Source organism: Monodon monoceros, unplaced genomic scaffold, assembly GCF_005190385.1.
Source record: "Monodon monoceros isolate NGI ecotype Baffin Bay Population unplaced genomic scaffold, NGI_Narwhal_1 Super_Scaffold_11, whole genome shotgun sequence".
Classification (NCBI taxonomy): Eukaryota; Metazoa; Chordata; class Mammalia; order Artiodactyla; family Monodontidae; genus Monodon; species Monodon monoceros.
In genome coordinates this window covers 77,782,745-77,808,281 of record NW_021703767.1, presented here as the reverse complement: position 1 = coordinate 77,808,281, position 25,537 = coordinate 77,782,745, and the positions used below count along the sequence as shown (strand labels likewise).

Here is a 25,537-nt window from a genome sequence, read left to right as displayed (position 1 = left end):
GAGAGGAGTGACAGATGTAGAAGCCCAGGGCTTTGCAGGCTATTGGGAACAATGAGTCACCCTGAGGGGGAAGGAAGACACTTTCTCTCCCTTAAGGGTAAGTGATGGCTGAAACTCAGAGCTCTGCCCTGGAGGGTGGTGTGGTCAGCCAGGCATGCCACTGCGGCAGTGGAAGGGAAGCCGGTGCAACCACCGGCATTATCGTCTCTCGCCTACAGTGTGTGTGTGCCCAGAAGGCTCTCCGATGAGCCTGGATCACACCTTCTTAGAGAGAAGAGGTACAGGAATGAATGGTTTACAGTGAAAAGATCACGGGGTTGGAAGTTAGGAGTCACAGGCTCTAATTCTGTCCCATTGCTGACTTCTGGTGTGACCTTTCCTCTGAGTCTGTTCTCTCATCTGTCTGTTGGAGAATTAAACTAGGTTTGTCCAGTGGGGCGAGGGGTAAAAATTCTCTGCCCACCATAGTTGTTGCTAGAAGCATTTTCACTTCCCAGATAATTGTATCTTCCTGTATCACTGGGGGACGTCCAGGTTTGTTTTATTGAGGGACATGGAGTATGACAGGGAGTCAGGAGACTTGTTTGCAGGTGTTTACTCAGCACTGAGAAGAGGACAAAATCCCTGAAGTTCATCCTCAGCTCTGTCATTTATTGGAGTGTCACTTTAAATATTTGAGCCCCAGTTTCTACACATGTGAAAAAGGAGAGCATTCTCACTACAGGCGTCTCCTCATGGTTGTTGTGACTTCAGGGAACACTAAAGGTCAGCTGACACTTATTGAGCACCTGCTGTATACCAGTCACTCTGACAAATGCCTTCCAGTGTCTGCTTCGTGAAGGTCACTGTGAATGGGATTACTAGTCAGGCAGGGTTGGCAGGGGGTGGCACTGGCAAGAGACATTAAATGAAAGGTGAGTTTACCCTCCTGGGGAGATAAAGTTGCAGAATTACCAATCAGGACTGTCAAATCTTTTTCAACTGGCTGTCCGAAGTCACACCCTCAGGCAGCTAGGATAAGGCTGGCAGGCTCCAACCCCACCCCTTTCCAAGGTCGGTGCCAAAATGCTGCCCTCCAGCAGGGAGGCTGCAGCTGCCTCCTTTGGGCCAGGCTGGTGTCCAGGGCTGGCCACAGAGCTGCCTGTGGCCTCCTGGAGAGGTCCCAGGGCATGTTCCTCTCTGCCAAGATATAGCTGCTTTGTGGTGCAGTCTGAGTGTCCCCCCTCAGCCCCACCTGCCAGGCCCCGTGGGCTCCCGGCTGGTCTTCATGGTAAGCGGGTAGTAGACAGCCCACCTGCTTGATGTCAACATCTGTGGGCGCGGCCCCAGGAAGAATGTGCCTCTCCCAGCCTCGGCTCAGGTAATTAATCCCCACAACTGACAGGTGGCAACAGGCGGCCCTTTGGCTGGGGCCATCAAGAAAAGTGCTTGGAGGAAGGATTCTTTTCTCTTAAACTATTAAGAGCACAAATCGTACATGTCTGGCAGCTAGACAACTGTGGCAGGAAGGGAGACGTGGAGAAGAAGTGAATACCATGCCAGACGACTCTGGGGCCAATTTGGGGATCTCCACCTGCCTGATCAGTAGGATAGATCCAATAGGATATGGTGGCCCGCGTCCTGTTTGCAAGCTCACTTTGCAGAGTTCCCTTCCTTTGAAGTAGATGTAGCCCGAAGTGGAATACCTTAGTTGCTAATGAAGAAGTTGAAGCCCGAGAGGGGAAATGATTTGCCTCAGACGCTGCAGGAAATCATGGTGCAGGTGGAGGATCAGAGCCCTGTCCTCTTGACTTCCTGTCCACAGCTCTCTAGGCAATATTTACTGCCCCAGTATACACATGCATTTCAGAAATGAGGTGATAAAATTGTGGTCTAGTCACAGGAGGGTAATTAGTTGGCTCTTGAATGCTATTTTGGTTTTCCACCGAACCTTTTAAAGTTGGCTTTTCAAGAGGACACCCCCAACCCAGCCCCAAACCGTATACCCTCATTCACTCCCTCTTTTCATTTTTGGTGTTTCGGTTTGCCATCCATCATAGAACATTAGACTGATACTTGTTTAGAGTGTATTTACTTCACTAAAACCTTTGAAGTGGCTACTTTTTAATTATTAATTTTTTTTTAAAGCCTCCCTTCCTAGATGTGAGGTTTATAAAGTTTCTCAAGTGAGTTTATTTGTAGAGAACAAATCCGGAATATAGCGTATAATTAGCTCATACAGTTATATAAGGTTATTCAATATATATACAGTATGTATGCAATTATATAAGGTTATTCGGTATATTTCAAGCAGCTCATACTGAAGCTGTGTCTATTTCTTTCTAGCTAAGACTCTTTTTCCATTTTAGTGAATTGGTTATTTATCATTAATTTTCCAAAGCCTCTTGATCAAAAATTAGGTTTTGACCCTTATATTTTTATTTTCAAGTATCTCATCTCTCCCCCTTATTAACCTTTCCCCTGCCAAAGCAATTGCCATAACTTAATTGTGTCCTCTCTGAATACCCCGTCTGCTTTGTATGATTTTCTTTCCTGACTATTCCAATTATTGATTTCATCACCCTCTTACCCTTATAAAAGGGCCTTTTAAATTTGGCATTTCCCAAGAATACAGTTTAGAAAAGAAAAAAAATTTAAGTCACTGAATGTTTTAGGATTGCTCTGTCTAAATTAAGGCAGGCTTTGTACTTGATGATCGCTGAGCGTGGATGAATGCTGCCGTGACAGCTTTTGAGCTTGCCTTTTTTTTGCCCCCTGCCAAATATTTTTTGTTATTTAAGGTAGTACAGACCCACACCTTTCACCTCTTGTATTCTTTGAGCTCTCTGAAAAAAAGAATTAAAAACTAGAAGTGCACCTAGCATTTCCTGTTAGTGAATGGTAGTTGTCTTTTAGATTATTTGTAAGTCTCATTATTTTTTCTGTTAATTTTAATCAACCCAAATTCTTGCAGAAGCCCAGAAATGTCACTGATGTTTTTAAGCATTAGCTTAGGTTTAACTCTCCTTTTACGACCCAGCCATCTTCAGAGTAGGTAATTTGCCCTAAGTCTTAATGGACCTCACCTGCATCTGGTTTTATATGCTAAGGTTAGTTCTGTGGGCTAATGGCCAGTAGTAGGTCATAATGTACATAGTATTACATGAGAAAACATTTAAAACATTTTCTTTTAGCATGGCAGCATGCCAGATGTGGATTTATCTGGAAGCTGGCACTGTAGCATCAGGATGGCATTGATGCTGCCCTACATAATTGCTTCCCTTGAGTAGTAAGGCGGATTATATAATTATTGATTTGTTTATACTATCCATATTCTTGGAGAATTGTGGGTCAAGGCAGCCTTGCAATTGGGATTTTCATATAGTGTGGCATTTCTTCTGGAACAGGTTGAAAGAGTAAAGTTGTTTTTTGTTTTGTTTGATGGAGTGGGGAGGAAGGGTCTTTGTTCCACCTTTAGGAAAGAGAGCTGTTAAAAAATTACGCCGGTGTGTGCTGATATTAGCTGGCATCTCTATGCATTGTGATACTGAATTACCAGTCTGGCAGCCAAGAGCGTGTAATATAGTATGTCGACTGAGGCAGGTGGTGAAGGTGGGCCATAGTTAGTGGAATGCTTTTTTCCCCCCTTCTCTTTGCAACATGTTATTAGTAAAGGAGCTGAATTTACTCTTGTTTTCCAAAATCCCCAGAGTTATTTTATTTGAACATGATATTTGGCTTTAAGCAGCTCACTCCTCAATACACCAAACCTCTTCCCTCCCCTTCCCTTCCAAAACAAAACTTAGGCAAAGCTTGCTTTTGCATTTTGTCAGGGATAGTGTATAGCAACAAAGAGTTTATTTCATGTGTTAGTTTTGAGGCACCTCTGTTCCATACCACTGTAGAAATACTTTGCTCCTGTGGATGTTCAAGACTGTGTAAGAGGAAATTTGGTTGAGGCCCACCCCAAAATTTGCCTCTTCATTCTTGCTTGTAGGCTAGTACTTCCTAGGAATAAACACGCTCTCGAATGTGCATACATACACGTAAGTACATACATTGACTCCTACTCTTTTATATATTTTCGACCTGGAATCAGAAAGATGATCAATACTTTGTTTTCCACACTCTTTATAAAGAGTTACCTTGCCAGTGTGAACCTGGTAACTGGTGTCTGTAACAGATTTGTACCAGATCATAAAATATTCAAAATAGAAGAAACATTATAGATCATCTAACAGAGCTTCCTCATTTTCGCCCCGTGGATTATTGGCTCAGGGTTCAGGGAGATCCTGTGCATTGCCTGAAATTCCTCAGTGAGTGAGTGTCAGAAGTCCATGACTTCTTTGGAGAGATCAAGTACTTCTATCTTTGGAAGAAAATTCTTTCACATGTGCTTTCTTTTCTTGTTTCTTCTCATCACAGTATTTCATCTTCTAATTTCACATTAAGGTTTGCATAATTTAAGCAGCCACAAGTTCACGTGCAGTCTTACCTAACTAGGCACAAAGATTAGTACAGTCCGCTGCTGACTTATCAAACCTAGGATCAGCTGGAGTAGAATTGGTTCTTTAAGAAACTGGTGGGCATTTCATGTTATTCTTTTGTTCAAGATCCCATTCTGAGAATATAGTTACAAAATAGGGAAGAAAGATCTCAATTTCTAGAGAAACATGTTTACTAAACTAAAAAGAATGTGATATTGGGTCGAAAAAGCACTATGGAATGTTGTAATCCTGTAGGAAATTGGTGGTCATATTTTATTTTTTAGATGACCTCTGAGCTTTGTATCTGTTTTTCTAATCATATTGCATTTATATAAATTCACTGTGCTACCAAATACACCAGTTCCCTTTTGGCCCCATACAATGAGCACCAACTGCATGATGCATGGCGAGGAACACTGGTCTTTATGTCAAGACGGTCCTTATTGCTGAATGGATTTAAGCAAGTCTCATTTCCTCTCTGGAATCAATTCCTCTTGGGCTCCTCCTCTGTAACTGTAGTGGCTGGACCAAATGATTTCTAAGCTTTTCCTGATCTAACCTAAGAAAAGCTTAGCAAATGTATCTTACACTAAAAATTCCTTGAAACAGGTGAGTCAATAAAAGAAGCATAGAACCAAATCCTTGGTTTAAAATGTCAATTTTTTTTTTTTGTGGAAACTCAATCATTAGAGTTTGTTAAAGTTGTAAAAAATATGCGCTTTTCAGAAGTAGGAAAATCTGAGTTTATTCCCATGTTGCCTAGATTTAGTTGAGCAACCAGTAGAAATCATTTTTTCAGGGATGCCCTCCTAACCCTCGGGACTAAGTAGAGCCCCATGTTTTATCCTGTTTCCCTCTGCTTTTTCAGAACATATGTCACAATTTTAGAAATAATTTATTTAATGTCAGTGCTTCCTTTAAACCAACTCCCTTAGGGTAAGGAATACTGCTAGTTCCCTGGAACCTAGGACAGAGCCTGTCATGAAGCAGGTGCTTAATAAATACTTGTTGAATTAATGACCTAACTTCACCTCTCTAAACCTAACTTTTGTATCTGAAAATCAAGAGGAGAAGCAGGTTTAGACAAGATGTGCTGTAATGTTTCTTCTGGGTTCTAATATCTTATTTCTATATTCTGTGTCTTCTAAAATCATAAGTCTGCAATGATTTTACAGGTTGGTGCTACCCATGCTAAATTCATTTAAGAAAAATTTTAAGAAAATTTAAGAAAAAAGTATTTCAAGCATATAAAAAACAATAAGTAAATTTAGACATCTGAATATCTACCAAAATGTTTCCATATTGCTTCAAATCTTTTCTTTAAATAAAATATGGCAGATAAAGCAAAAGATCTCCCTCCATTCCACTTCAATCCCTTCTTTCCTTCCAACAATTAAGATGAAGGAGATACATCTGTATGTAAGAACATGAATAAGTCTTAAAAACCTGAGAAATAGAAATGCCAGACCACTGAGATTAAATTTTGAGCAGTGTAGTGTAAGTAAATATTAAGTTCACATAAAATTATATTACATGTACTTATGGATATATGCATGCATATTTTACAAATGTGTGGAAGCAGATCAACAAAATCCATTAGTTTTTTACACAAATGAATCTAGTAACTTGAATCCAGTTTAGAACCCAGTGATTACTAGCAGATAAATATGAACTGTGTGATTCATTGCAAATGGTTAATCTTCAAACTTTAGCAGACTTTTATTATCTGGCAACAACCAGTTCCTGAAAGGTTGAAATAATCATGTTTCCACAGTGTTCCCAAGATTACTTAAGCTACACTAAGCACTTTATGTGGACGATCTTAGAAATAGGAGGCTTCAGTAATAATCATAATGCATACAGGCCTTTTATGTCGGTCTTTGCTGTTGACTAAGCCTTCTCATATCTGTGATTTTTTTCCTCCACTCTAAGAGATGTATATTGCATATTATAATTTTTTTTTCTATGTTATGTTTGTGAGAGGTGAAGTAACTGCATAAAGACTCAGGGAATAAATAGAAGAGGCAGAGTTTAAATCTTGTCTTTTGACCCCTAGTCCAGTAAATATTGCTTCCCATTATTGGTTTGGGATAAGAGTCCTTTTCCAAAGCTTTTGGCTTTAAGAATTAAGCCCTTTCCTCTTCTACAACAAAATTGGCCTGTTAATTCCAGTGTTACCTCATGGTATTTTATTTTCCTTGTCCGGAATTAGAACAAATTATTTTTTCTTTTCTCTATCTGTTGATGAGTCCAATGACTAAGTCCTGTCTCATTTTGCTCCTGAATGTCGGGAGCCCTGTGTTAAAACTAACTCTCATTCATTCTACTTTGACTTTAGAAAAGAGATAAGAAAATGACATATTATTTTTGCAAGCATCTTTAGTTCTAATGAATAATAGTTCTTGGCCTGTTTTGGTACTTCCATGTGTATCTTTCACGATGAAAACTGGAAGACTGAGTTTTAGTAATTCCAAAACATTTCTTCCATCTCTTCACCTTTTTCTTCATTTGTACTGCTCTAGTTTAGGCTCCCCTCATTTCTTGTCTGAATGGGTCCTAATAAGTCTCCCTTCTCCCTACTTTGCCTCAGTCTTGCTCCCATCAGCTTTGTTTTACTTACTACGTAGACACTGATTAGGTCTTTCCCCTGCTTTGCAATCGTCAGTGACTCTCCTTTGCCTGCTGGTAGAGTCCACCTGTTTCTTGTGACATCCAAGTCTCCTCTGAATCTGGTAGCTGCCTTCTTCGCTTAGCCTCATTGCTTTCTGCTCTGCCTCTCCTCCTTCTTCCCCCAGCGCATCTCTATTTCAACCATATTAACATCCCTTTGCTTGTACTCATGATGTTCTTTCTTCATAGAGAGCCTGCCCTCTGCCTCTTGACTCTTCCTTCCTCCTGTTTTTTGGTATACCGTCTAGTTGGTGATTAACTTGTCTTTTTTAAAGCCTAGTTTAAATATCACTACCTCTATAAAACCTTTCTTCTCTGCTTTAGTGGAATATATTTACTTTTCTCTTCCTCTCTTATGCCAACCAATCCATCAGCGAATCTGGTTAAAATATATCTGGAAACCAGATGCTCTTCACCAGCTCCCCTGCTGGTCTAAGCCACTCTCATATTTTTCACTTGGATTATTTGCAGTAGCTTCCTTGCTGGTCTCTCTACTTCCATCTTTGGTCAACAGAGTTTATTCTTCACATAACAGCCAGAATCTTATTAAAATGCAAATCAGATCATGTCACCTTCTCAAACCTCTCCAGTGGCTTCCTATGTCACATCAAGGAAAACTGAAGTCCTTACTCTGGCCAAAAACCTTGCATGATCTGGGCCCCAACTTCTCTCTAAATTCTGATCATATCCCCTATCACTCTATCCTTTGTTCACTGCTCTCCAGTGACACTGGCCTTCATGACAGACATACCCACCCCAGAACCTTAGCACTTGCTGTCTTCAGTAATTGGAACATAATTTCCCTAGGAGTATGAATGGCTCACACCAATGCTTCCTTCAGATCTTTCTTTAAATATCAACTTACCAAAGTATTCTTCTCTGACAACTCTAGATAAAATAATATCCTCCTCATGTAATGGTCTCTAACTCCTGGCTCTTGACTCTCTACTGCCTTTAAATTTACTCTGATTTTCTTTATCCACTATCTGACATATTATTCACTTGTTTATTCTAGAATGTGAGCACCTTTAGAGCCTTTGCTTTTGTTCACTTCTGAATTTCCAAACCTAAAACAGACTCTTGAATATAGTACTTTCTCAATAAATATCAAATTTATTAATTAGTAGTTAATTGCTCTATCCTCTGTAATTCCATAACACTTTACATACCTATAGCATTGTTTGTATTTCACTCTACTTCTAAACTGTGAGCAACTTGAGGGTAAGGACTGAGTAATTTTTTCTTCCAATTTATTTTACATTTTAAAGACTATCCTACACAGTGAGGATACATAAGTTTCTCCACTTGAGGGTTTTTAAGTCTTATTTCTGTCTGTTCCTAGTACAGAATAGAGTACCTGGCATCATATAGTATGTGCTCAAGTAAATGTTTGTTCCATAGTTATTGAATGATGTGCAAAGGGGAAGATAAATAGATTTGATTTCTAGTTTGCAATGGCAACTGCTTAGCAGATTCTAAGGTAGTCAATGTTTTATTTTCCACTAAAATATTATGAATTCCAGAAAAATGCCTAACTAAATTAGACACTCAAGCTATTGACAGTCTCCCGTAGCAAATTTATTACTTAAAAACTATGGAACTGAATTGAAAAATGTCAAAGGATGCCCATACTAGCTCTTGCTATAGGTTGCTATGTTCATGGAAAACTACAAAAGCAAATTAAGGGCCTGTATTTAAAAAAAAATAAGCATAAGGGAACATGATTTTAATGAACCAAAGAAATCAAAAGCATCAAAAAAACAGAAAAAAAAAAAGGTTTAAAATGTTGCTTCAGTACAAAGTAATAAAACATAAGCACTGTAAAGTTGGAGAAGAAAATAATAAACCTAGAATAGCAAGTTCTGATGAAAAGATGACTGGATAAGGTAAAAAGGGAGATAGATGAGATAAGCAAGTTCAGTTGAAATGCAATAGAAGAATTTCAATTCTTTGTAGTAGAATAGAACAGAATTAACTCTAGAAAGCCATACTTATGGTAGAGAAAACAAATTTGAGAAGCTTTCCCAGAATGCAAATAAAATAAAAAGATGTCGACAATTAGTGTTTGAGTATATAAAATGTATGGTGGATAGAGAGGGATATCCAGAGTAAGACTTATATGTTTCTAGAAACTAATAAGAGCCAAAGGAACAAAAACACAAGTAAAAAAAAGGAAAAACTAAGAAATTTACTGATTTGAGTTCAAGCATGTAAGTTGAAAGAGCTCACCAATTTTCAAGTTATTTCGAGAAAAAAAAGGACATATTTAGAAACATTCTCACTTAAAACAAAAACAAAAACAGAATAAAGAAGGAAACAAAATCCTGAAAATATCTAGGGAGAAGTAAGCAGCTTGCTTAATTTAAAGGAAAAAAATTCAAATTGACCTCAGACTTCTACAATGCTAAAATATACATTGACTCAATTATCCAGTTTCAAGAGATTCAGTTAAAATTAATTTATGTACTAAAGATTTGTATACTAAAATGTGCTCTTCAGTGTTATTTTTAATATTTTTACAATGGAGTAATTTATACTATAAAAGAAAACATGCTTAAATAAATCATAGTATATCCCTTTTTAATACTATAAACATAACCACATAAAATTATATTTTAAAACTAGAACAGGCTCATGATATGTTAAATAAAAAAAGATACCAAACTTTTTATGATATGCCCCAGTTTGTGTATATGTGTGCGTGTGTGTGCATGTGTGTGTGTGTGTGTGTGTGTGCGCACGTATAGGAAAAAGTCTAAAATGTTAGGGGTATGTATCTCTGGGTAGGGGGAATATGTCATATATTTTCTTTTTTCCATAATTTCTTTTATGTATACATGTTGTTATAACTATGAAAAAAGACAGATTTATAAAAAAAAAAAAAAAAGAAGAAGTTGGATAAGTTTTTAATCCCCATAATTGCTTCTAATAGCAACAGCACTACAGGGAGAGAAACTTTATAATTTCAAACATAAAGTTTGTAATGTTTAATATCCACCCAAAAAGCTGCTGGAAATTCAATGCAGTGGACTTGGATCACCAAAGAAATTCTTAGGTTATAGTAGATTCTTTTTTCAGGTATAAAATCAGTTGGGTTCTTGTTTTGATACCTGTCAGTAGGAAAAACCTAGCTAGAGATAAATATAACCTTGGAAGAACAATGAAAAAAAAATCTGTTTAGAATGGTAAGAAAATGTGCAAAGGGGAAATAAGTTCAAACTAGAAGTGGAATCCATGAAGCAAACCAAAAACCTAGAGAAAGAATTATTTCTCTCAAGAATGTTGTATAGTCCCTTATTACATTGGATACGAAGTATAATAGAACCCAACCCCCCAAAAAGAAATGCTTCATGTGTTCCTCAATGTTAAAAATTAGATACATCAGAATGTTGTAGATATAGCTAAAGGAGTGCTTAAAGTGAACTTTGTAGAATTAAATGCTTACATTAGGAAAATATGAAAGTCTAAAGTCAATGATCTAAGATACCAATTTAAAGAAGAAAAACAAAACAATAGCAAATTGAATGATAGTTCAATTAATGTAGTTAGACAAGAATAAAAAATTAAAAGTCATGCATGTTAGAAAAGAAGAAGTGAAACTGGTTTTACTTGCAGTTGACATCATCATCTATGTAGAAAATTGTACCTACAAAAAACTACTAGAACTAATAAGTTTAGAAAGATTTTGTATATTGACAGGATATATGGTCAATATACAAAAATCAATTACATTTTATGTACTAGAAAAATACAGTTAGAAATGTAAAATTTTAAAGTATTATTTACAATTAAAAAGTATTAAAGAGGGCTTCCCTGGTGGCGCAGTGGTTGAGAGTCCGCCTGCCGGTGCAGGGGACGCGGGTTCGTGCCCCAGTCCAGGAGGATCCCGCGTGCTGTGGAGCGGCTGGGCCCGTGAGCCATGGCCGCTGAGCCTGCGCGTCCAGAGCCTGTGGTCCGCGACGGGAGAGGCCACAGCAGTGAGAGGCCCGCATAACACACACACACACACACACACACACACACAAAAAAAAGTATTAAAAAAGTAATCTAACAAATTTGTGCAAGATTTGCACACTGAAGACTATAAAATATTCCTGAGAGAAAGTAAACATGTTCTAATTAAATGGAGATATATACCATGTTCATGGATTAGAAGATACAATATTGCTAAGATATTAATTCTCTTCAAGATGACCTATATATTCAACACAGTCTCATCCAAAATTCTACCAGGCATTTTTGTGGGAATTGACAAATTTCTTGTAAATATTATATGGAAATTCAAAGGACCTAGAATAGCTAAAACACTTTTGGAAAAGAAGAACAAAATTGGAAGAATTAGATTACCTGATTTTAAGACTTGCTATAAAGTTAGAGTAATCTAGACAATGTGATACTGATGTATGAATAGATCAATAGAAAAGAAGGCAGTGTCCAGATAAAGACCTGAACACATACGGTCAATTAATTTTCACAAAAGTTGCCAAGGATATTCAATAGGAGGAAAATATAATCTTTTCAACAAACTGTGCTGGAACAATTGAATATCCATTAAAAAGAAGAAGAGAAAGAGGAAGAGAAGGGAGAGAAAGAGGAGACTGAAAGCAGATATAGGACTAAATGCAGGAGCTAAGATTATAAAACCTCTACAGGAAAACATAGAAAATCCTTCTAACATTGAATTAGACCAAAATTCCTTAGGACACAAAATGCATGAGCCTTAAAGGCAAAATACTGATAATTTCTTAAAATTAACTGTTTTGGAAAAGCACAGAAGGTGGGGTAAAAAAGGCAATCTATAGCCTGGGAGAAAATATATAATTTTTTAACTTATATTACATAAAGGACTCGTATCCAGAATACATAAATAACTCTTTTCACTCAAATTATGAACACAAGCAACCCAATTAAAAAATGAAAATTTAAAAAGTATAAAAGATTTGAACAGACATTTCAGCAAAGAATAGCAAATAAGTATATAAAAATAATATAAAGTGAATATAAATATATTTATATTTTAAACTTTTCATTATATAAAATATAAATATAAACAAAGTATATATGTATATGAAAAGATACTCAAGATCATTAAACATCAGGGAGATGCTAATTTAAACCACAATGAGAACCACTACATACCTGCTAGGATGGCATTGAAATTGACAATACCAAGTGCTGGCAAGGATATGAAGCCCTCATACGCTGCTGGTGGTGATGTAAAATGGTACAACTTCTTTGTAAAACAGTTTGGAAGTTTCTTATGAAGTTAAGCATACACTTAATCAGCAATCACGCTTGCAGTACTTATCCAAGATAATGTAAACATATGTCCTAAGATTTGTATATAAGTGTTCATAATGCAGTTGTCCCTCCATATCCATGGGAGATTGGTTCCAGGACCCCCAGTGAATACCAAAATCCACAGATGCTCAAGTCCCTTATATAAAATGGTGTAGCATTTACATTTAACCCACATACATCCTCTTTTATGCTTTAAATCATCTCTAGATTTCTTATAATGCTTAATACAATGTGAATGCTATGTAAATAGTTGCTGGCATGGCAAATCCAAGTTTTGCTTTTTTGAACTTTCTGGAAAAATTTTCCTCCATATATTTTCAATCCATGCTTGGTTGAATCTGTGGATGTGGAACCCACAGGTATGGAAACGAACTGTAGTTTTATTCATAGTAAATAAAAACTGGAAATAATTGGTGACTTGATAAATAATGGAATTCCATTCAATAATAAAATAGAATGCTGATACATGCAAAAACATCAGTGAATCTCAGAAGCGTCATGCTAAGTGAGAGAATCCAGGCACATAATGTACAGTATTATTCCATTTCTATAAAAATTTAGAAAGGCAAAAGTGTAACGAGAGAAAGCAGGTACAGATTGCCTGAGAATGGGTTGGGGTGAAGATTAACTGCAAAGGGGAAAAAGGTAATTTTGATGAGGGGTGGGGACTCGGGGAAGGCTGGGGAGGGGATGGAAATAGTGTGTATCTTACTCATGATAGTGGTTACATAAGAGTGTACACGTGTCAAAAGTCACCAACATGTACGCTTAAAACTTGGTGTATTTTATAGTAAATTACACTTCAAAGCTGATTAAAGGAAAACAAAGCATACATACCCAAAAGAAGAAATTGGTCTTTAGATTTACAGAATCTCAGGTCAATGTTTGGGAGCATTTTAGAGGTCAATTTTCAAAGCCCCAGAGAGGAAGAGAGACATTAAAAGAATCCAGATGTATTCCAATTTGTAGTCTCTGCTGACTTGAATCACCAGGGTATTTTAAAATCGTGGCATAAATTAGATTCCCGTTTTTAGTGATCTTGTAGAAGCATATGGAAAATTGGTGAAGATGATAGTGGCTATTTGTTGGGGGAAGTGGGCAAGTCTAAGGAATTATGAATACGCCGTAGGCCAGGGAGACTGAATTTAGTACTGGAAAAATATTAAATGTCATCACACAACCAATTTGCAAATAATGAAGGAAATAGAGTAGCAGAAACTTGGCTTTGTCAAGAAGGAACCATGCCAGACCACTTCAGCCCCTCTGATTACTGAACAGCAGTTCTGGAAGTTTCACTGGAAGCAACAATTGGAACGTATCCTGGCCCTGGTCAGACATTTAGATTTAGTCAGTAGTAAACCCTCATCACTAAAATTGGAAAATATGGTCTACAGCCCCAGATGCAGCCCTAGCTGAAGAGTAATATCTAAATTTTCCTGGCACGGTGTGGAGAACAGAAGGAAAATATGTTTGAATTGTGGGTGATGAATGTATGGTGTGTTTGAGGCATGATGAGGTTTGCATGGGTAGAACATGGGAGTGGGAAGTGTGTGTGTTTGGGGGGTGAGGGGAGGGAATGAGAGAAAGATAAAGCCAGAATACAAAGGGCCTTCATACACCATGTGAAAGAGCAGGACCTCTTTCATGAATTCCCCAGAGCCGTAATAGAATTACTGACAGACAGCTGGTCCTAGACTCTAGGTCGGCTTCCTCCTAGTCCAGGATTTTTTCCCTTCTCTCACTTGCTGCTTCTCCCTGCACTGAAATGAGCAAACATTATTATACTGAGAAATAAATAAAGAGGAATTATTGATGGTAAGTAGATCATTTTTGAGCTCCATTTTAATGTTAGGGAAGACTGTATACCTCTTAGGTTGATTCGGCAAATAGCCACACGTTTGAGAATTAGAAAAAAATAAAAGTACAGAAATATGCACTGCAGAGCCAAGAGAATGAGAGATGAGGAGCTACTGTCCCAGGACTATGGATGATTCCTATATACTGGTTCTTAACCAGATCTTCTCTGTGACCTCAGGCAAGTCCTCTGCCTTCTTCTTATCTATAGAATGGGGATAATAATACTGATCCATTATCTGTTATCTGAAATTCAAAGAACTCTGAAAAACAAAAGTTGCTTTGGTTTTGTTTTAATTTCATAAGTTCGTGGCAAACTCAGGTGGTGGTGAAACCTGGCCTGAACATTGAGGGTTTATGGCCATTTCCTACTTAGTGTGAATCTTCATGAATTCTGAAGAAATATTAAGATCTGATTATAGGGTGGCCCACTAAATCCTCCTGGAGGTGTTTATAACATACGCTATATGAACTCTACTCCCTTTCTAAAATCTAAACAATTCTGGATTCTGAAACATCTGGCCCCAGGGGTTTCAGATAAGAGATTGTAGATCCGTAGTACCTTCCTATTAGGCTTCTGTGAAGATTAAATTTCTTACTCCAGAGCTCTGAAAATGGTGAAGTTATTATTGCATATCATTACTGAAACACAGAAATTAGATTCCCCCTCCCACCTCTTAAGGATGAGTGAAGATTTAACCTGATGAAGCCTAAGATTGTTCTTAGTACTTTTACGTTTTAGTCTGTCAAGTGTGATTTACAGTATATCAGCTATTGAAACAGAACGTTTCTCTTAACTGTCCTACTTATCCTTCTTTTCTTGCAATCTTTACATGCTTGGATGGGTGCCTTATTTGCCTTTAGGTGTTAGCTGACAAACTTTTTTTGCAATCATCTTTCCTAAGGTGCATTTTATGAAACTCATGTTTAGATTATACATCTCCTAGTTTAGTTAAAACACAAACAGATATGCTTATTTTCTGAGAGTTCTCAATAAAAATGAGTTCATAACATGCTTTAAGACGTTGTCTTTATTTGTAAAGTCATTGGTTAAAAACACTAGAGGAAAAATATCTACCTAGATTTCTTTCAGTGTTTCCCAAGTAGAATTTTTTTTCTGTGGTTGATTTATGGCATGCTTCCTATTTCTTCATGCTATATAAAACCCTTTTGCTGTGTTTAATCCTTGACCTGTGGGCATGGAGAAACAATTATGTAATACACGTCTAGTATTAAGAAAATTTTAACTGAAAATTTCATATAATGAAATGCTTGGGAGAAAAAGAAAGATTATTTAAATAAATATTATATTTCAAAAGGAAGAGGTAAAGCAATTTTTTTTGCGGTACGCGGGCCTCTCACTGTTGTGGCCTCTCCCGTTGCGGAGCACAGGCTCCGGACGTGCAGGCTCAGCGGCCATGACTCAAGGGCCCAGCCGCTCCGCGGCATGTGGGATCCTCCCCGACCGGGGCACGAACCTGTGTCCCCTGCATTGGCAGGTGGACTCTCAACCACTGCGCCACCAGGGAAGCCCTTTTAAATGTGTTTTTCCATGGGACATTTGCCTCTATTCAGAGTTGGGTTGGAACATAGCAATAATGAATCCCTTTGCCACTCTGGCTCCTGCTCCCCAGTGTCTTTTCCCTGGAAGGATGTTGCTGCCAATTTAGGATTGTAACTGTGTGTCTGTTTACCTTTGTTTGGGTAAGTGTTACTAGGTACCCTGCTCTTGGCCAGCAACCCCACTACCTGGGTGGTTTCACTCAACATCAGAATGAGGAGGAATGCAGTGATGAGGCATTGACCCAGAGAACAGGGTTGATAAGGTTTAAGATAGTATAAGGATTAGAATGTAGACTTTCTATACGGTTTCAGAGGTGGGAAGAGGAAACAAGGATGGAACTTTTTCTTCAAGGTGTCATGCTTTCTCCACCCTATTTTCTAATTTTACAGTCAACCAACCACTGAACTTCCTCTCCCTACAGAAGGTAGTGTGGGGAGGAAAAATTTCAGTCACTTGTGAGTGAAAGGATAATCTTTTTGCTGTGTTGTAGTAGAGCAGTCCTTCTTTCATGAGAGCGTATGACCAAGTGGCCCCTTCCAGATCCCTCATTCTTTTAGGCTATGACCTTAGAAGATAAGTGCAGTCATTTGCGGGAAATTTTGCTTTGCAGTTTTCTAGTTGGTTGACCTCAGGTAAAATGTCTTCGCTATCTGCCAGATATGCTATCTTAAAACATCTTTTTCCATAAACCCTAATTCCTATGAGTATTATAAGGGGGGGGATTAATTATAGTCTGTTTAATAATACTCAGTACATGAGAACATTGTTTTTCCATTTAGTTTCTGGTACTCTGTAAAGCTGTTCATAGTGTTAATCATTGAGATATTTCTGAGAATCTTTCTTCATCCTAAAGAGAAGATAACAGGAAATAATGACATAAATGTGTTTTGATAAATGTGAAATAGTGTGTAGACATAGGATTTTATTTAAAGTGGAAAGAAATGATTAATTTGATCAATGAATAGAATGCCCTTGCATAAGATTGCTAGGTGTCCTGCATATAGTAGCCAACGGTGAACGTGATGCCGAAAGCTCAGCCTCTGTACACCAGTGCCAAATCAAATCTCAGATATAGGGTTTGGGGTGAAGTAGAAGAGAATAGCTTTATTGCTTTGCCAGGCAAAGGGGGGCAGAGTGGGCTCCTGCCCTCAATAACTGTGTGACCCAGCCCTGGAGGATTTGGTGAGGAGCTTTATAGTGATGGTTCAAGGGCAGAGTTGATGATAAGATTAGGGTGTGTGCAGAGGCTGCACTCCTTTAGTCTGGTCTCAGGTAGTCTGATGAGTTTTTCTGGTTGCTTTAATCTGGCCTCAGGTGGTCTTCTCTGGAATGAAGAATGCTCACTCCATTTGTTGGGGGTTTTGGTTCTGTAAGGAGCTCAAAGATATTGTTCTGTGGATCCCTTGAGGCAGAACCAGGACCTGCCCCAAGGCTGCACTATTGTTTTTTGGCTGCTCCTCATTTGTCTCTGCATCCTCTCCCTTCCCTGATTAGCAAATGTTTGAAACTTCCCTTTGGGGCTCAGGGAGGATCATGGAGGCTAGAGTCTGTTCCCTACAAACAAGGAATGGGGCACCTGGAAAGGCTTCTCTACCCAGGAGCCCCACAGGGTCCTGCTCGGTTTCATACAGGCAGCTATAAAGGTATGTGTTTACAGAAAGTAGATACATGTTCCTCGTTCTGATTTTGAACAGGTATTTTGAACAGTATCTCCTATTGTTTCTTTTCTTTCCTCCACCATTGGCCCATCTCTAAGCAGTATTCCACTGAACTGAAGAAACTGTACTGCCAGATTGCAAAGACATGCCCCATCCAGATCAAGGTGATGACCCCACCTCCTCAGGGCGCTGTCATCCGTGCCATGCCTGTCTACAAGAAGGCTGAGCATGTCACTGAAGTGGTGAAAAGGTGCCCCAACCATGAGCTGAGCCGTGAATTCAACGAGGGTAAGGAGAATGGGGATCTGTGGCCGTTCAACTAAGTTCCTTGAAATGGAGCTCCTGTGGAGACTTTTGTTTGCTGCCCACTTACCTGGTTCCAACCTCTGCTGGCTGATGGCAGCTCAGGCTACCTTTTTGGCTGACAAGACTGTCTGAGAATAATGATGAGTAAATTTCAGGCTTTCACAATGATTGAACTGTTTATTTTAATATTGGTAATTGCTCAGTGACCTAGACTTGCCTCTCTACTCCCTACTACTGCTCCCTTCTTCTTTTTTTTTTTTTTTTTTTTAATGGGAGGGTTAAGGAGAACATGTGGCCCCTGGTCTGTTGGGCCCTGGCTAGGGGCTTCAGTGCCTCTCCCAGGGTGATTGTCAAGGCCAGACCAATTAGGGTCTAGAAGGGAAAGAGATAGGAGCATAAAAGATGAGAAATATTTAAAAAAAAAAATAGAAGAAGGAAGTAGGAACTAAGAAAAAGAAATGAAGACAAATAATGGATAAGAAGAGTTAATAGAAGATCTAGAACGTGAGCTGGGGACGGGAAACAGTAAAGTGAAGGACTGGGAGTCAAACAGCAGGTATCTTGGGGCTACCTTTAAGTGCTGTATCCATAGGTAAGTTAGGCCCCAGCCTCTGAGCCTCAGATCCAGTAATAGTTTTACAGAAGAGGTCATTATTTCCAAGGGTCCCCTTACATCTGCTGTTCTAAAGTTCTTTGAAGGCAGGCTAAGTCAAGAAGACAGAAAAATAGAAAAGGAGAGAAGAAAGCAAAAAGATTCATCAAAGAGCGATGAGGGTGCAGGAGGGTTGGGAGTTAGGATACTTTTTATAGAAATTATATGAAAAATAGAAAGATTGGTAGGTAGCCAGAATGTGTATATGTGGAGAACATAATAGATGCTAGAGAAAAAAGTAATGGAGAAAGAAAATAGACATTTAAAAAGAGAAAGTTAAAATCCTCCCAGCTTAATACAACTATTTTTTACAGATTAATTTCTAGTCCTTGTTTATATGATCTCATTATCCATACCTTTGCATCTTGCTTTTCACTTAACAATATGCTATAAAGGTTATTCCCTAGGCTTCATTATAGGTTTCCATAATTGCCCTCCATCCCTCAAGGTGACATAACCATTTCTTTTTTTTTTTTTTCTCACTGTTTGACATAATAGTTGTTTTTAGTTTTTGCCATAATAGATGATGCTTCAGAGAGCAGAGAGCATCTTGATACACTTAGCTTTTTACTTGTATTGAATATCCGATTTGTAGAATGAGAATGTGCAGCCAAAGGTTAAAATACACTTTCACGTCATTAACTCTTGGAGCAGCTTCTTTCTTTTCGAGTTCCACCAGGTATCACATTTTGTGAAACTTTGCCTATACTCTTTTAAAACTTGCTTGCCTTTTCTTACCCTCTAACCTGGGGCTCTTGCAGTGCAATAAAAACAGTAAGTTTCCCAGCTTTATGACCAAAGTAAGATGGAGACTTCATGATGAAAAGAAGAATAGGCAAATTGAAAGTTATATCCTTGCCATCCGTAGCTTCCTATTTAGTGTTTTTAATGGTCAATTTGGGGGCAGTATTTTCTCTCAAGCTAATATATTTTTTTAATTAACTTTGCTCCTTTTTCTTCCATTTTCCAGAGAAGCTAGAAAAATCACCTGTATGGATCAGGTCAGAGGTGTAGTCATAGAGTTCTCTACCGCTTGAATTGTTTACCTTGAGCATCAGAAACATGGGACTGTTCCCTTAAATACAGATGAACATTCCTGTCCTTTCTGTGGCTATATGGGTGGTGATACTTTCATGTGTTAGATCTCTGGCAACAGGATCGATTCCTCTTTTCAAGGATGTATATTGCCTCTATTACACAAGCCATTTCTTTGGCCACCAACGTTCTGTCCATACAGTTCGTTTTGTTTTCTTTGTTTTGAGAGTGAAGAACTAAGAATTTTTTTTTCTTTCTCCGTTCTGCAGGACAGATCGCCCCTCCTAGTCATTTGATTCGAGTAGAAGGGAACAGCCATGCCCAGTACGTAGAAGACCCCATCACAGGAAGACAGAGTGTGCTTGTACCTTATGAGCCACCTCAGGTAAACAGATAAGGATTGGGCAAACTTGAGATTATTAGTTTTGGTGATAGGGGGTGTTTCAAGCATCAATTTCTATTTTAGTCCTTGTTATAAAACAACTAACGTTTTTGTGTTTCTTCTCTCCCTCTTCTCCACAGGCCACTTCTCTATCCCCCTTCAAAACTCCTAAATTTGTGCTAAATTTGTACTTGGTAATGTGGCTCTGTGCCCATGTTCCCATCTTAAAGGCAGACAATAATTGAATCTACAGTTGAGTTTATACGTGGCATTATTATCCAGAGATCTTAACTGGCAATTCAGCTAGTAGTGGATGTACACGAGTACTGGATACAAGTATTTTTACAATGGCCTGAAAATGGGAGACCCTAAGATGGAACTCTTAGCTGAAGTTTGAACGTACAGGTTCGCAGGTTAGAAAAGCAGAGTGGTGTGGCAGAAAGAACACTGGGTAGTGAGAACAGAGACTCTTCGTTTGCTGACTCACTCTGTGGACCTTTAGCTTATAACTCTCCATCTCTGGGCTTCAGATTGCCTCACCCATAAATTCATATTCTGGACTAGATGATTTAATTCTGAGGACCTTTTAAGCTCCAGAGTGTACTTTATAGAAGTGTACATTCACATATATGTTGTACTGTTTTTTATCCACCTCAGGAAAATATCCCTGGAGCATTACTGCTATAGTTAGTAATTTTTTCATCTCTCTCTTTTCGTATATGTGATGAACCCTATTTGAATTAGGTGATATGATCAGCTTGCAAATGAATATGTAGGGTCAAAGATGGTTATTTTTTAAAAGCCTATCTCACCTTGGGTAGGGTCCAATGTTACAGATACTAGCTTTAAGCGTCCCAAGATCCAAGGCAAAGAAGAAGCTACTGTGGATTTTACTGTTTGCCTTTGTAGAAGAAGGCATATCGCTTCCTCAGAAGTGGAGTTGTTTAAATAAGTGAGAACTAAGAAGGAAGAACTGAGAAGAGAGAACGTCAGTTCAAACCATGGTTAACACCGACTGTTTTTTCCCCCTCTCCGTGTTAAGGTTGGCACTGAATTCACGACAGTCTTGTACAATTTCATGTGTAACAGCAGTTGTGTTGGAGGGATGAACCGCCGTCCAATTTTAATCATCGTTACTCTGGAAACCAGAGAGTAAGTGGCATTTGCAGAATTGTCATTCTATAGAAACTCTGGGCAGAGGGCAAAGTGAAATTGTGTTTGCTTTATCATTACCTTTGCATGTGCGGCAGAGAGCTACCCTTGATTTTGTCCTTTGTGCTTTAAATCCTTGCTGCAAACACTTACATAAAAGATCTAAGAAAGTGGAGACAGAACGGGGTGGGTAAAGGTAGAAGAGAAAAAAAAAAGAATTGCGAAGGTGTTCAAGTCGCTTCATACCTGAATTCTTGACATTTGACTGGAATAGTTTCTGATTAGACAGTGTTTGTTTTCATGTGGCCCCTAAGGCATTTAACAGTTTCTTTGAATAAGTCTGAGCTGCCTATGGGGATTTTATCTGGAGACATCCACTGGCTTAACTCAAGTTTCCTTCAAAATATGTAGCTAAATACAGCTGTTCAGCTAATGGCTTGGAGGTTCTTTGCAGAACAAATGGATGCTATTTACTAATATTGCTCATGGCGTGTAAGCACTTTTGTGTTCTGCCAGATGCTTTGGGGCCCATCCTCAAAGCAGCCATAGGGGAGCTGGTAGTGGTGGTGCACTGGTGATGGCCAGCAGGGGTCTTTTCAAATTCTTTTAATTTAACCCTTTCTTCTCCTCTTCTCTAATTCCTAGTGGGCAAGTCCTGGGCCGCCGCTGTTTTGAGGCCCGGATCTGTGCTTGCCCAGGGAGAGATAGGAAGGCAGATGAAGACAGTATCAGAAAGCAGCAAGTCTCGGACAGCACAAAGAACGGTGATGGTACGAAGCGCCGTAAGTAGCTGTAGTGGCCAAATGGGGTAGGGTTAAGTCTTCTCCAGAGAGGGGGGCTGGGGAGTGATCTTTGAGAAGCTGCAGAATAAGACCTAAGGGCTTTAGAGGCAAGTATGACCCAGGGCCCCAGAGCTGATGGGAGCAGCTCTCGCTGAAATGGACTCCAGGTGTACACTATAGCTTTTCAAAAGCAAATCATCACGGTGAGGATTTCTTAGTCAGCAACGCTCCAAATATGACTGCCAAACCAGTAACGTCAGCATCACCTGGAAACTGGGTAGAAATGCAAATTCTTAGTTCCCAGACTTGCTGAATCAGAAATTCTGGGTGTGAGATCCAGGAACCTATGTTGTGTAAGACCTGCAGGTGATTCTGTTGCCAATTAAAGTTTGAGAAGCAGTATCTTAGCCTACTGGTATCCATTTACTTTTCTATTATTGAGCGTGAGGGTTGAAAATGCCACCTGCCTTCCTCATGAGTCTGGGGGAATAGTGAGATTTAAGAACACATTTTATAAAGCACAGTCTGGGAAATATGCAGATCTGGGTTTCATTGAATCTTGATGTGTAGGACCCACTTGGGGCTTTAGTTACATCATTTATAGTGAGGCTAATGATTTAGGTCAGTTGTTTCCCAACTGGTCTTTTTAAGCAGTAAAAGCTTTTATTAAAGAAATATTTCAAAGAATGCAAAATGCAAAGCAGAGCTGCTGTAGCTGAAGAAGCGGGAGTCGGGGTGGGCTGTGGTCTCATGCTCCACTCACACCACCTCTTGCCCATGAGGTACACGTCCCCAGAGGCCTTCAGGTAACAGAGGTTCTTCAGGTAACAAGCGTTTGAAAACCATTGATCCACACGAGCTACTAAAGCGTGACACATAATTCTAGAAGGTGTCTTGCATAAGCCTGATATCACTACAGCAAGTATTGTAAAGAACATCACACTATGAATTGTATCATGAAAAAGGTTTTAGTCTTTTTACTGATTATTCTGCAGAAGAAATAAAAATTTTTGTCGCATTTTACAGGACAACAGTGTTATAACAACTGACCTCCATTAACTTCTGGCTGTTCAGTGTGATTTGCTTTTCCAGTTAGTCTCCTTTTCTCCTCAAAAGATTATATGTATAGGATTTATATTATATATACCATATCAATAGTACATATAATATCCATAATTATATCTCCACCCTTATTTTCCTCTTGGGTCTGTCTGTTGGCCTAGCTCCGTACACTTCCCTGAGCACCTCAGTTACCAACAAATCAGTAATTTTCAGTAAGAACGATTATTTGAACTCTGGTAGGAGAATCCTCTCTATACCCTGGATCCTGGGTGTAGTTTCTACCTTGTGGAAACCTTAGGGATTTATGAGATTAATTCACTCATTTTACCAAAGAGAAGACTGAGGTCCTGGAAAGAGAGACTGCTTATCAGAAGTTATGCAATGTACATACTGACATCGGAAGGGTAAACTCACAAGGCTGAATGCACTGGCAAGACAACCTCTATAGCATGCATTTACCTCCTTGGAAGATAAATGACCTGAAAAATAAAACACAAAACCAATGTATCTTCCTTTCCTGAACAGCTGTTCACAGACCCATGCCAGGAAGACACAAGGATTCCTGTAGCACTACTTAAGCCAGAGGCCATTTCCCAGCCTCCCCGACCTCCCCCGGGGTTTTCTTTCATTTGTTTTCCCTCACCTTCCCTCCTCCCCGCTTCATTATTGCTAGGTTTACACCTAAGGTAAAAGCAATCATCACCAATTACTGGCTGCTTAGAACTAGAAATTCTAATCTCATAAGTGTTGCTCGTGCTACTGTCTGTGTAATAAATGTATTTATTGCTTCAGAAATGTTCCCAGGATGAAACTTGCATTTTTCCTCCACCAGCTTTTCGTCAAAATACACACGGCATCCAGATGACATCCATCAAGAAACGAAGATCCCCAGATGATGAACTGCTATACTTACCAGTGAGTCTCCCTTGGTTATTCATGATCGCTTCATTTTCACCTTCTTTGAATGAGCTTTTACTCTGGGGTCATCTTTCAATTATCTGTGACAATGAGAAGAGGGTGATGGAGACTAGTGAGATAAAACAGAGAATTTATTTTTTGCAAAATTAGGAAATTACTCCTTCCCTCTACAGTTCTGGAACATATTAACAGTGTGGGCTCTTCTACTTACGGCTCACCCAGTCAAAGCTACCTTCCTAATAAAATTTTTCTTATGCCAATATTTAAAATTAATTTGTACTTCATTATTTAAGAGGGATAAGATGATTTTAGACAGCATGGTCATACCAATTTAGGACTAAAATTTTGTCAGAAGGCATTCACAAAGTCGATAATACATAGTGAATTGCCTGGGATTTCTCTTAGGGAGTGCTATAAAGAAATCCAAGTCAGGCAGACTCTTCAATTATATGGGAATGGCCAGAGACTTGGCCCAGTTATTGTGCAGGAGGGTTTTTCATTCCTACAAGGAATATAAGCCCTCTCAAGGTCACCAAGGTGCCCCTTTTTAGGCTATGGTTGTAGTTCATCGAATTCTTAATTACCTTAGGTCTTTGCTATCTAGAGTGGTAGCAGAGTTTGGGTAACCAGTATATCTCTTGATGCCATCTACACTGACTTGCGACACAGACAAGCTAGGCCAGGAGATCTGACTGGGATTAACACTAAGCCACAGGTTTGGGTGTGCCGTGCTTGCTGCCCTTCCTTCTTCGGGCCCTGAAGGTCGGGTAAGGGAATTAGACTGCTTGCTGGCAGAATAATTAGACAGTGAGTTAGCTAAGATTCTCAGTGTCTTGTTTCTCAGGCTACATATGGAAACTGACATATGGACTCTAAGTTAAACATTTTCCTGCTATACTAGATATTCCAAAAGACCTAGTATGTTTTCAGCTGATGAGATAGAAACCACTGGAAGAGCTGTTTTTCTCATGAAAGTTCAGTTTGTACTAATGGAGGAGATACCCTGTATTCTGTTACATCTTAGTGAAGAATTAGCCAAACTGAAATGTGTAAAGAAAAAAAAAACCTCTTAATTTACCATGAATTTGGTTGGTATTTGTTGAGTGGCAGTAATGCGAGACCCTGAGCACTTAGAGATCGGTAGGATACAATTCTTACCTTCCAAGATCTTGCGTTCTAGTGAGGAGACAAATAGGCATAATGCAATGAAATCAGTGCTTCAGCAAAGCTAGGCATGACACTGTGGGAGCACATAGGAAGGATGGAAGAATCAGCCTAAAAGACTGAGATCAGGAAAAGCTTCTCAAAGAGCATGATCCCAGAGCTGGGATTAGTAGGAGTTAACCCAACAAAAGGCAGAGAAAATCTTTCCATTTCTGAATTCTGACAAACTCTGCCACTCATGCTCAGGGAGGAGACAGGTGATGTGCTAGGGTGCACAGGGTAAACAGACACTCTCGGGGTCAGGCAAGTGCCCTTTGTCCTCCACTTGCCTGTCTCTAGTCCTGGTCCTGCTCAGACATTTTTGTTTGTTTGTTTGTTGACTGGGATTACTTTTTTTTTTAACATTTTTATTGGAGTCTAATTGCTTTACAATGGTGTGTTAATTTCTGCTTTATAACAAAGTGAATCAGTTATACATATACATATGTTCCCATATCTCTTCCCTCTTGCGTCTCCCTCCCTCCCACCCTCCCTATCCCAGCCCTCTAGGTGGTCACAAAGCACCGAGCTG

At 39.1% G+C, this 25,537-nt stretch overlaps 1 protein-coding gene across 8 annotated transcripts in view; it reads left to right on the top strand.

Moving 5' to 3' along the window:
* The window catches only part of TP63 (tumor protein p63), a 219,781-nt gene that overhangs the window by 172,959 nt on the left and 21,285 nt on the right, over window positions 1–25,537 (top strand). For 6 of the 8 annotated variants that reach the window (XM_029214931.1, XM_029214933.1, XM_029214934.1 and 3 more), the window contains 5 exons: window positions 17,615–17,801; window positions 19,776–19,891; window positions 20,931–21,040; window positions 21,686–21,822; window positions 23,717–23,799. In XM_029214931.1, the coding sequence (XP_029070764.1) occupies window positions 17,615–17,801; window positions 19,776–19,891; window positions 20,931–21,040; window positions 21,686–21,822; window positions 23,717–23,799 (633 nt within the window). The remainder of the gene's footprint in view (window positions 1–17,614; window positions 17,802–19,775; window positions 19,892–20,930; window positions 21,041–21,685; window positions 21,823–23,716; window positions 23,800–25,537) is intronic. The other 2 variants (XM_029214932.1, XM_029214937.1) reach the window with 1 other exon arrangement.